The 12,500-nt window shown below is 20.0% G+C and overlaps 2 protein-coding genes across 2 annotated transcripts in view; both read left to right on the plus strand.

The window, feature by feature from the left end:
• Positions 1–17, plus strand: part of PADL01_0622600 (anaphase promoting complex subunit, putative) — a gene marked incomplete at both ends in the record, with an annotated part of 270 nt that extends 253 nt beyond the window's left edge. Inside the window, one exon of the mRNA XM_028680963.1 lies at positions 1–17. This exon is cut by the window's left edge and continues 253 nt beyond it. Within this exon, the coding sequence (XP_028537388.1) occupies positions 1–17 (17 nt within the window).
• A 4,773-nt stretch (positions 18–4,790) lies between these two features.
• Positions 4,791–12,500, plus strand: part of PADL01_0622700 (SNF2 helicase, putative) — a gene marked incomplete at both ends in the record, with an annotated part of 8,157 nt that continues 447 nt past the window's right edge. The window contains one exon of the mRNA XM_028680964.1: positions 4,791–12,500. This exon is cut by the window's right edge and continues 447 nt beyond it. Within this exon, the coding sequence (XP_028537389.1) occupies positions 4,791–12,500 (7,710 nt within the window).

A 12,500-nucleotide genomic window follows, 5' to 3' on the forward strand; every position in this document is an offset into this window, starting at 1 on the left:
CCCAACAGCTTAATTAAAACATAAATATATAAATATATATATATATTTACAATGTAATAATTTTTTTTGTGGGTATAAATAATTTTTTATATTAAGAGAAGCATGGTTTTCATATATATATATATATATATATTACCATGGAACTTTTTTTTTTTTTTTTTTTTTTTTTTTTTTTTTTAATAAGAAGGTTATATTGTTATATGCTTAATGTCTCTTAATTCATATGTTAAAAATTTATTTACATTTTTATGTGCATTTGTTTCTTTTTATTTTTATTTAACTTTTCAATATAATTAATATTTCTATAATATATTATTCTCCAAGGAGAAAAATAGAAATATTTAAAATTCGAGTGTTCACAAATATTTTTTTTTTTTGGCTATATCTTAGCAACATTGCAAATATATATATATATATATATATATATATATATTAACTTTTTCATTTTATATTTATTCCATTAAAATGGACAAGACATATCATAAAAAATATATATATATTAGTTACTCATATTATCTCTTCATAGTTGAGACAAACATACTATGAGGTAATCTTAAGAATACATGAAAAATATTATATGTGGTTTTAAAATTATACCAAAAAATATATTTTTTATTTGTATGATAAAATAAAATATCCGTATGAATAGGAATTATTTGACAAAATAATATATTTCTTTTTCTTAATATATAAAATACGCAACCCTCTATATATCAATAAATAAATAAATAAAACGATACATTTTAAAAAGAATACCATATATGTAATGTAATATATACATATATATATATGTAGATATCAGGATCAGGAAAGAATAATATGTTCCTATTTTTCTTATCTTTTCTTGTATACATTTTGTATATATATATCATTTTAGACACTTACCTTATTTAACCATATTTAATATATATATATACATATATATATTTATATAGCGTATTGAATATTTTCATAATTTTCTAAAAATAAGACAAAGAAAAAAAAAATATACCACGTATTTTTTTAGATGCACATGTATTATCTTAAGAAAAAATACGATGTGTATTTATCTAGATGTACATGAATTATTATAAAAGAAAAATAGAAATAATAATATTATTTATAAAATATACACACAATATATATATATAATATATTTAATGTATACAAGATTATGTTTTATTTATTTATTTTTAGGATATATGTGAAATAAAATAATATTTTTGTGTGCTTAAAGTGCAGTCTTTATCTTTTAAATTTCATAATTAAATGAAAAAAAAAAAAAAAAAAAAAAAAAGAAAAAAAAAGAGGACGACAATTTGGAAAAATATACAAAAATAAAAGTAAAGAAAAAGATAAAATAAATAAAAGAAAAAAAATATATTTTTTCATATACCTAATATAATATAATAATAATAATTATTATATATTTTATATTGTGTAAAAATAAATTATGTATAATCATTATTTTTGACACATTTCTTTCTAAACTATATAATAAAGAAGGAATATTTAAAAAAAAAAAAAAAAAAAAAAGATACATCATATATATGTTAATAATATATATATAAATTTACATTATTAATATGTATTATTAAATTAACAAGCTTAAATGTGTAAACTAATGATACTTGTAAAAGTATGTTATTTATAAAGAAAACTAAAGAAAATTAAGACCTAAAGAAATAAGTGTATATAGTAGTAGGTATATATATATATTAATATAGTTTCACACATATATTTATCATTAAGTATATTCTGAATGATAAAGAGATGGAGAGATATTTTTTTTAAAAAGTAATGATAGTGTGATTAAGTTTTTTTTTTTTTTTTTTTTTTTTTTTTGTACACATAGTAAAAATTGAATTTTATTTATTATATCATGTAATTATCCATATTAGGAATGTAATTATAAATATATATATATATATATATATATATATATATATATATATATATTTATGTAGGAAATATATCTATATATTTTCTTATTTTTTTTAACTTCATGTTTATATATTTATACCCCTTAAAAAAATAACTGTTACTAATATTATAAGTTAAAAGGTAAATAGATACCTATAAATATTATATATATATATATATTTTTTTTTTTCCTTTTTAAAAAATTTTTGATGCATTTAGTAACATACATATATAAATATATATTTATTATATGCTTAATTTATTATATTTTATTTTATTATTTTATATAAATATGTTTCTACTGCAAAAATTATATGACGCACACAAGTGTAGATAATTTATTTTTTTTTTTTTTTTAGATTTCATTGATTTAAGTTTTTTTTTTTTTTTATTATATATATTTATATTGTTAAAATATATTTTTTTTCATGTTTATTTAATAATATATATATTATAAAAGTGTATTTTAGTTTCCTTTCCTTTGATTTCCTTTTTTTTTTTTTTTTTTTTTTAATTATTAATATTTATATGCCTTTGTTAAACATATTAATGTTAAGTATTTAAAATTGTGTATATTATTGAATGTAAATTTATTAAAATTATGTAATTTTTTTTTTTTATAAAAATATATATATGTATAATATAAATATATTAAAAAAAAAAAATATATATATATATACATATATGTAAATATAAATATATATATGTGTTTAAATCAATTTATTATTTATTTTTATATCCACCCCCTATTTATGTAGTCCCCTTTCTTTAATTAGTTTTTTTTTATAACGGTATTTATATATATATTATATCTTTGATTATGTTATTATAAAGCGAAAAAAAAAAAAAAAAAAAATGTGTTTAATAAAATATATATATATAATTATATATATTTTAAATTTCTTTTTTTTTTAATATCTACAAATATATATATTTATATATAGAATAAATATATTTGTGTTTATGTATTCTCTTGTATTTGATAATTTTTTTTTCTATTTATTATTTTGTAAATGTTTTCATTATATTATATGTTTCATATATATATATATATATAAATATAAATGTACTTTTTTATTTATTTTTGTATAATATAAATTTTATTATATGCCATCCATTATATATTATATATATATATATATATTATTAATGATCGATAATAAGAAGAAAGAAATTTTAAGAATATATATATTTTAACTTATATATATATTAGAAAACGTTACAATAAAATAAATATCATATTTACTCTGTAATATTAATATATATAATATAATTTATTTATTTGTATAAATATTATAATATACATATATATATTTATTTAAAATAATATAAATAAAAAAATTATATAAACCAGAATGCATGTAGATGAATCTTTTCTTTTTTCTTTTTTTTTTTTTAAATACTAAAATATTGACAATATATTTAAATAAATATAATATAAATTTTATAAATATCTTTATAATATAATTATTATATATATATTATTAATATGTAAAAGAAGAAAAAATTAATATATATATATATATATGTAAAAAATATATTCATTTTTTTATATGTATATTTTATATATATGTAATATAATATATGCATATATATATCAATATACATATATATATATATATATATATATATATATATATATATATATATATACATTAATATATATATGTAATATAATCCATGAAAAAAAAATATGTATATATACATTTTATAATTTTTTATAATAGTTTTTTTATATCAAAATATATATTTTTATTTTTGAACAAACAAATTATACATATCACAATAATAATAGTATAAAATGTATATTTTTAAAAAATATATTATTTTCTTTTTTCTTTCTTTTTTTTTTTTTTTTATTATATTATATTATATTATATTTTTATATTTTAATTTTTTTTTTTTTTATTTTTTTTTTGGGGAAATTTATAAAAAAGTTCATTAAATACTTATTTTCACTTAAAATAGAAAATTATTATTTTTACATTATATTATTATTTATATATATATATTATATTTACATATATATATAAATATTTATCATTTATAAAATAAACCTTTTGAAACTATTTTTTTCTTATATTTTAATATTATATATATTTAAATAATGTAAATGTATATAATATATATATTCATATATATAAGTTTTAAGGATAAAGTCACAAAAAAAAAAAAAATAAAATAAAAATAAAATAAAGAGTGAACTAAAAAACTATACAATAATAAATTACTTGTTTTTTTTAATTTAAAAAATAAGTATATTGATATAATTATATATATATATATATTTATATATATATATAATCCATTTTTGTATTAATACATATTTTTTATTTTATTATATTTTGCTTTTATGTTATATATATTTATTTATACAATATAATATTATTTCATAAAAATCATTTCATAAAGTTTTTTTTTTTTTTTTTATTATTATTATATTTTTATTATTTTTTTTTAATATTATAAATATATTATATATAATATTATATATAAGTATTATATTTATTATTATTTTATTATAAATTTAGTATAATATATATATATATATATATATAATACTTAAATATTATGTGAGTATTTTTTTTTTTTTTTTAAATATTATATAATATGTAAAGAATAAATTTATATATATATATAATATATATATTTTTTTTTAAAAAAAGGGGGGAAAAAAAAAAAAACACATATATATTTATTCATTTTATTATTTTTTTTTTGACAATAATATATATATATATATATATATATGTAATAAAGTGGATATATATGTATATGTACATATGTATGTATATATATATATATATATATTAATATATTATAATATATATATATATATTTATATATATAATTATATATATATTTTTCCACTTTGTTTGTTTGTTAAGATGAGAATAAGAAAAACATGGTGTACGTTATGTCGTGAAAATTTCGAAGAGGGTGATGAATGTATTCAGTGTAAACAATGTAAGAAAAAGTTTCATAGAGAATGTTTACAAGCGGAAGGTTTAATGGATAATGATCAATTAAAAGACATAAAGAATTATGTATGTTATCAATGTATAAATGAAGATGATGATATACCAGAGAATGAAGATCGATGTAAAATATGTCGTGAGAAATCATCAAATATGATTTTATTATTATGTGATGGATGTCCAAATAGTTACCATGTTAGTTGTTTAGGTTTAGCAGCAGAACCAGAATCCGAAAAATGGTATTGTCCTATATGTAAACCAGATGATCATAAAAATTTAGATGTAAGAAGAATGAGAAAAGGTTTTGTACTTGATAATATGAATGGAGAACATGTAAATTCATCAACTTGTTATGTGTGTCAAAGACCTGGTAAATTATTAGGTTGTGATTTTTGTCCGAATTCATTTCATCCAACATGTTTACCAGATTTAGATTTTGATAATATTTCTGATCAGTGGGAATGTCCTTGTTGTAAGAATGAAGATCCTTTATTAAATCAAGGACATAAAAGGTGGACAAAAAATGAAATACAAGAAATTATGAAAAAAAGACAAAGAGAATTAGGTTTCTGGAGATCTAAAATAATAAAATATCGTAATCGGTTTTTATTAGCACATCGTAAAGATTTACAACCATTTGTAAATCCACGTGTATTCTCTAATTTAACTAAAACTTTTAAAAATGATTATTTCAATACAAAAAGTAGTAGTAGTAGTAGTAATACTTATAATAATAATAATAATAAAAAATCTAATAAATATGATAGTGATAAATATAATTCAAAAAAAGATGTAGATATGGATTCTAAAGAATTCAATGAATTTATTTCTTCTTTAGAAGATGAAGCTCATCAAAATGCATGTAAATTTATAGAATCCGTTTTCTTAAGTGTTTATTATCCAAATGGAAGAAAAATTGAAAGAAGACCACTTGTAGATAATGTTCAATTAAAACCACATCAAGAAGATGGAGTAGAATGGTTATTAAAATCATTTCTAACAGGAGGTGCAATATTAGCAGATGAAATGGGATTAGGAAAAACTATTCAAACATTATGTTTTTTATCATATTTAAAATGTAATAAAATAGATGGTCCTCATTTAATTGTCGTACCTTTATCAACAGTAGGAAATTGGTTAAGAGAAATTCATAGATTTACACCACATTTGACCTGTATTAAAATATGTGGTTCTAAAAATGAAAGAACACATGCAAAAGAAGATCGACTAGCTGAGAAAGGATTATATGATTTATATGTAACTACCTACGAAACAGTCAAAAATGAAGAAGAATTTTTTGTAGAAACTATACCTAAATGGCAATGTATAGTATTAGATGAGGCACATAGAATTAAAAACCAAAGTGGTGCAATCAGACATTCAATGGATAGAGTAGTAGGAAATATGAGATTATTATTAACAGGAACACCACTTCAAAATAATTCAGCAGAATTATTTACATTAATAAATTTTATGTTTCCTGATATATTTAAAAATTCAGAAATAATAGAACAAGCATTTATGAATGCATCACAAAATAATAAAAACAAAAATAATAATAATAATAATAATGCAAAAGATGAAAAAAATAATAATAATAATGATGATGATGATGGTGGTGGTGGTAATACAGGTAATAATTCATCCAAGGTAAATGTAAATATTGGAAATATAGATCTAAAATCAGCTATAAAAGAAGAAGATTTAAAATCAATACGTTGTTTATTAGATAAAATTATGTTGAGACGTTTAAAAGAACAAGCCATTACACTTCCAAAAAAAATATTTCATGATGTGTGGTTACCATTAGGTAGTTTATCTGCACATTGGTATAAAAGATTATTAGATATAAGATCTATGGTTGAAGAAAAAGTTAGTGTAAAGAAATTATTAGGTTTAGTTATAAAAATGAGAATTATATGTGGACATCCAAAAGGTATAGTAAGTAGACCATCTCAAATGGAAAAATTATTTGCATTTTTTGAAGAAGAAAGTGAAGATATAAAAGAACAAGTAAAAAATGATGCCATAAAATTAAAAAATATATCAGGTGAAGAACATATAGAATCTTCATCCAAGTTAATTTTTATTGATAAATTATTATGTCAATTACATTATGAAAATTGTAAATATGTTAAAAATTATGCATCAAGTTTTGAAAAACATAAAAAAGAAGTTGCTGCTTATAATTATCATAAATTACAAGAACAAAATAATTCACAAAAAAAAAAAAGAGAACATTCTGGAAAATTCAAAAAAATTGAAGCATTAGAAAATAGTCCCTTATTTATGGAAATATATAATAAGGGAAGATTTGATTTAAAACCTACATCTGAAAAGGAGGACATGTTAAAAAGTTTTATGCATCCAGTTCCTGTCGATAATGATTGTCCTTATAAGAAAAAGAGATGTATATATGATAAGGTTCAAGAATATGTGAAGAATAATAGTAACATAAAACATAAGGGACGTTCTCGATTAATATCTGATAATAAAAAGAATAATAATAGTGATGATGATGAAGGTGATGATTATAATGATGATGATGATAATGAAGATGACGATAATGAAGATGATGAAAATGATGAAGACGATGAGGTGAATTATTATAATAAAAGAAAGGATAAGAAGAAAAAGGTCATATCTGATGATGACGATGATGATGAAAATTCAAATGACGACAATAAAAGTGAAGATAATAATAGTGATGATAACAAAAATGTTTCTAAAAATGATAACAATGGTAGTGATAATGATAATAATAATAATAATATAAATGAAGATCAGAATGATGATAACATTTTCAATCTTCATGATAGTTCCAAAATAAATAATAATATAAAAGAATTTTTAAAGAGCGAAAAAATGGAAATGTCAAACAATACAGATAAAATAAATGAAGATTCAACTGTAGGTGTTACTGATAAAGGAGATAACAAACTGGATGATTTTGATATGTTAAAGAGAGAAGAAAAAGAAAAGCATGATGGTTATATAAAGGAAGAGGGAGAAGAGGATGAAGAGGAAGATATGATAACCCATAAAAACAGTACACAATTAAATATAGATAATAATAATAATAATATAACAGATATAAAATTACAAACAGATGAAAAAAAAGTTGTTGTTAATATAAAAAATGAAATCAATGATAATGATGAGAGTGGTGAAAAGTTAGGTGAAGCAAAAATGCATAAAGTATTAATATTTACCCAATTTCAATTAGTTTTAGATGAATTAGAAGAATATTGTAAATATAGATGTTGGAAATATATGAGATTAGATGGTTCAACAAATAAATTAATTAGAGAATTAGATATAAGAGAATTTAATTTAAGTGATAGTATATATTTTATATATTTAATAAGTACTAGAGCAGGTGGTTTGGGTATTAATTTAACAGCAGCAAATCATGTTATAATGTATGATGAGGATTGGAATCCATTTATAGATTTACAAGCTATAGATAGAGCTCATCGTATAGGTCAAAAGAGAGAAGTAAATGTCTGGAAGTTAATGACAGAATGGACTGTTGAAGAAAGAATGGCATTTAGAAGAGAACAAAAATTGAAATTAGATAAATTGGTTGTACAGACTCAAGATGATGAAGATATGTTAGATAATTTTGAAGAAAAATTATCATCTGATGAAATAAGAAAATTAATGTTACATGGTAAAGCAGCTATACAAAATATGGATGTTGAAAGTACAAATAATTTTCCTTTAGAATTTTTTATTGAGAGGGGTCGTCAAAAATTACCTATAATAAATGGTGTAGATTTAGAAAGAGAGGAAAAATGTGCAATAGAAGAGGAAATTAATAAAAAAGATGATGACGACGATATATTGGTTAGTAAGAATGATGATGAGGAAGATGATGATAATAGTGTTGATGGTAAATATAATAACAATGATGATGATAATGGTATAGATATTGATGAAGTTATGATGGATGAAGCAGAAGAATTAGAAACACGAAATAATAATAATAATAATAATAATAATATGCATGATGGAACTGGAGGAAGTGGTGAAATGATAAATGGCCAATTTGGTTCAAGCAACAACCAAAATAACAACACCAACAATAATAATAATAATAATGATATTTCTTTATGGAGATCGGTGAGAGAAAGAAAGAAACCACAAATATTATATACTCCTGAATATTGGGGAAGAAAACAAGAAGTGAAACAAATCAAACATGAATATAGATGTTTTATATGTAATAATACTAAGAATCATAAAGCTGTTGTTAAGGATAGGAATGGTAATGATATTGAAATAGATTATGGTGATATGATTAATTGTTTCAGATGTCCTAAAACATATCATAAATTATGTGAAGGAATAAAAGATGAAAATGTAAAGAAAACATGGACATGTAGTTGGCATGAATGTTGTTTATGCTTTCGTAAGTCATCACAGTGTGGTAATTTATTAATTCATTGTGCTACTTGTCCCACAAGTTTTTGTTATAATTGCTTTCCTCCTGATTATGTAAGATATTATGTAGGTGAAGAATACTATCACAATTTAAGACAAAGGGGAGTTAATTTTACACCACAAAACTGGGTATGCTTTTTATGTTCTAAATGTAAAGCAGTAGAAGAACAGAAGAAGAGAAGAAAGATGACCAAAGAAGAAAGAGAAAATGAAAAACAACTACAGAAAGAATTAAGAAGTCAATTACATGATAGTAAACAAGAAGAATTAGAAGCTAAGAAAAGAAAAAGAGCACAACAATTAGAAAGAGATAAATTTATTATAGAAAATAGGAAAAGAATTGATGCTTTAGATCAACAATATGAAGATCAATTAAGAAAAGCATATGAAAATGTATTCCCTAATAATTTTGTAAAAGAATTAGTTAATAGAATTGAACATGCAAAAATGTTAAAACAAAAAGGTATTGTAGAAGATAACAGTAATAATAAAGAGACGAATAAAAAAAAATCTACAACATTTTTACATACAAAATTACCAAGCAAATTATTAGTATTGTGTGAAAATTGTAAATTACCATGTCATGCTAATTATAAATATCCTGGTAAATGTTGTTATCCTCCTGAGTTAGACAAATCCTATTATATGTCTAATACATCTTTTAGTCAAATGGGAAGAGATGGGTTTGAAAAACGAGTAAGTGAAGGAAAGAATGATTCATGTTTGTCACATGTAAATTTTCAAGACAAGGTAGCAGATGATAGCAATGATGTTAAAAATATTACTAATATGTTAGATGCCAATAAAATGAGTAGTCCCCATAAGGGAAGTGCCAAGTGTGAGCAAAATGAGGGTTCTACAACACCTTCTAGAAATGATGGAATAAAAAAAGATATAATGATCACATCAACAATGAATAGTAATAGTAAGTCTAATGCAGGTGCAATGTTAAATATAAAAAATACATCAACAGATAGTAGCAACAATAATAATAATAATAATAATAGTTATTATTTTAATGAAAATAAAGAAAATTCACCATGTAGTAATAAAAATATGTCTAAAAAAGGAACAGAATATAACAAGAATGATGATCAAGATTATAATTTAAGTGGAAGTAAAGATAAAATGAAAGGTGTTGGTACAACATTATTATCTGATGGAAGTATGAGATTTGATAAGGATACACCTGAAAATAATATGAATGATAATAATATGAATAATAACCATAATAATAATGATAAAGATAGTCCACAGAATAATAATAATGATAATACTTCTAAAAATAAAACGAGAAAATTTTTAAGAGCTGTTTGTTCTAAATGTGGTACAGTTCAATTAGGTAAATTAGCTCATTTCAGAAAACATTGTGATAAATTAACTGAAGAAGAAAAAAAAGAATATGATGAGAAGAGAGAGAAATTAAAAGAATTAATTAATTTATTAAATAAGAAAAAAATAAAAGAAGAACATACCGAAGAAGAATATAAAAATATGTCTGTTTTTAAATTTAAAAGTTTATATAGTAATTATCAAGATAAAGCTGATGATATATTAGAAGATTGTATACGTTCAATGAAATGGGATATATTAATAGCTGATAAAAAAAAAATAATAAAAAAAGAAAAAGAAAAAGAAAATAAAAAAGTTTATTCAAAAAATGATGATGATAATAAAAAAAATAATATGACCAGTATGAGCTTAAAGGCAAAATTGACACATTTCTTATCAAATCAATCTTTAACTATAAATTCGGATTATTCAGATACAAAAGATATTATAGAAATAAGAAGTGATTTAACAGATGAAATGAAAGAAAAATTAAATGATGAATTATCTACTATAAGTGGAAAAAGAAAAAAATGTGTAGTAAAAAATATTAAAAAGGTTAAAAAAAAAAAAGGTAATGATGATAATAATAATGATGATGAAAATAATAATAATAATAAAAGTAATAATAGTTCATCCAAAAAAAAGGATGATAAAGATTTAAAAAAATTAAATTTACTTATTAATCCATTTCATGAAAAGTTAATAAAAGATACACACAATGCAAATTTTATAAGAGATTCATTTAATGAAGATTTTTTGAATAAGGCAAAAGAATTTTTAAGAGTAACCAAAAGTAATTTAATTAATAACGGTAATAATAATAATAATAAAAATAAAAAAAGTAGTAGTAATAATAAAAATATTAATAAAACTAGTAGTAATACAAAAAATAGTAGTAACACAAAAAGTAGTAGTAACACAAAAAGTAGTAGTAATACAAAAAATAAAAATAATAAAAATAATCCTAATAATTCCTTTTTAGAAAATGCTACGACTGCAGAAGATTTTCTTAGAGGTATAACTACAGGTAATAATAATATTTTTAATCTTGTTTCATCATCAAATCCTCCCTTTGATAAAAATAAAAAATTAAAAGATGATGAATTTGAAAAATCAATTATACAAAATTATCTAAATAAAATGAAGAATTCTTTAAAAAATTCATCACAGTTAGATAAAAATAGTATAAAGGAAAAATTAAAAGAATTAAATTATGTTAATTCTAGAGCAAATAGTAACTCAAAAAATAATATGAATAATAATAATAATAATAGTAATAATAATAATAATCAGCATAATATTACTGCTCAGGAGAATAGCCTCCGATTTGCTAAAGAAATTTTTAAAAATGGTGCATTCGATAAGAATGGTAATTTTAAATTGTATACAAACAAAGGTAATTTAAGTAATACTAATAAAGATATTGTTCATCTTCTTAAAAGTAATGAGCAAATTGAAAATATGAATACAAACTCAGGATACTCAATTAACGATTTTAATCTTGATATATTCAATATTGATAAAAATATTAAATGTGAAGATCTTGAAAAAAAATTATTAAATTTATGCGCAAGTACCAATTTAATGAACAAAAAAAATATGCAACATGATAATAATAAAAAAGAAGATAACAAAAATTATATGTTAGATAGCAAAAATAAAAATAAACAATTTTTATTTAAAAAAGATAATACACAGCAACAAGAAACCTTCCTTTCAAATACTCCAAAGTCAAAAAAGGAATCTAGCAATTCAAGAAAAAGGATGGTAGAAGAAGTAAATGTAGATTATGATATTAAAAAAATTACAAATACATCAGAAAATAGTGGTCCAAATAAAGTC

The sequence above is a fragment of the Plasmodium sp. gorilla clade G2 genome (genome assembly GCF_900097015.1).
Source record: "Plasmodium sp. gorilla clade G2 genome assembly, chromosome: 6".
NCBI lineage: Eukaryota > Apicomplexa > Aconoidasida > Haemosporida > Plasmodiidae > Plasmodium > Plasmodium adleri (nom. inval.).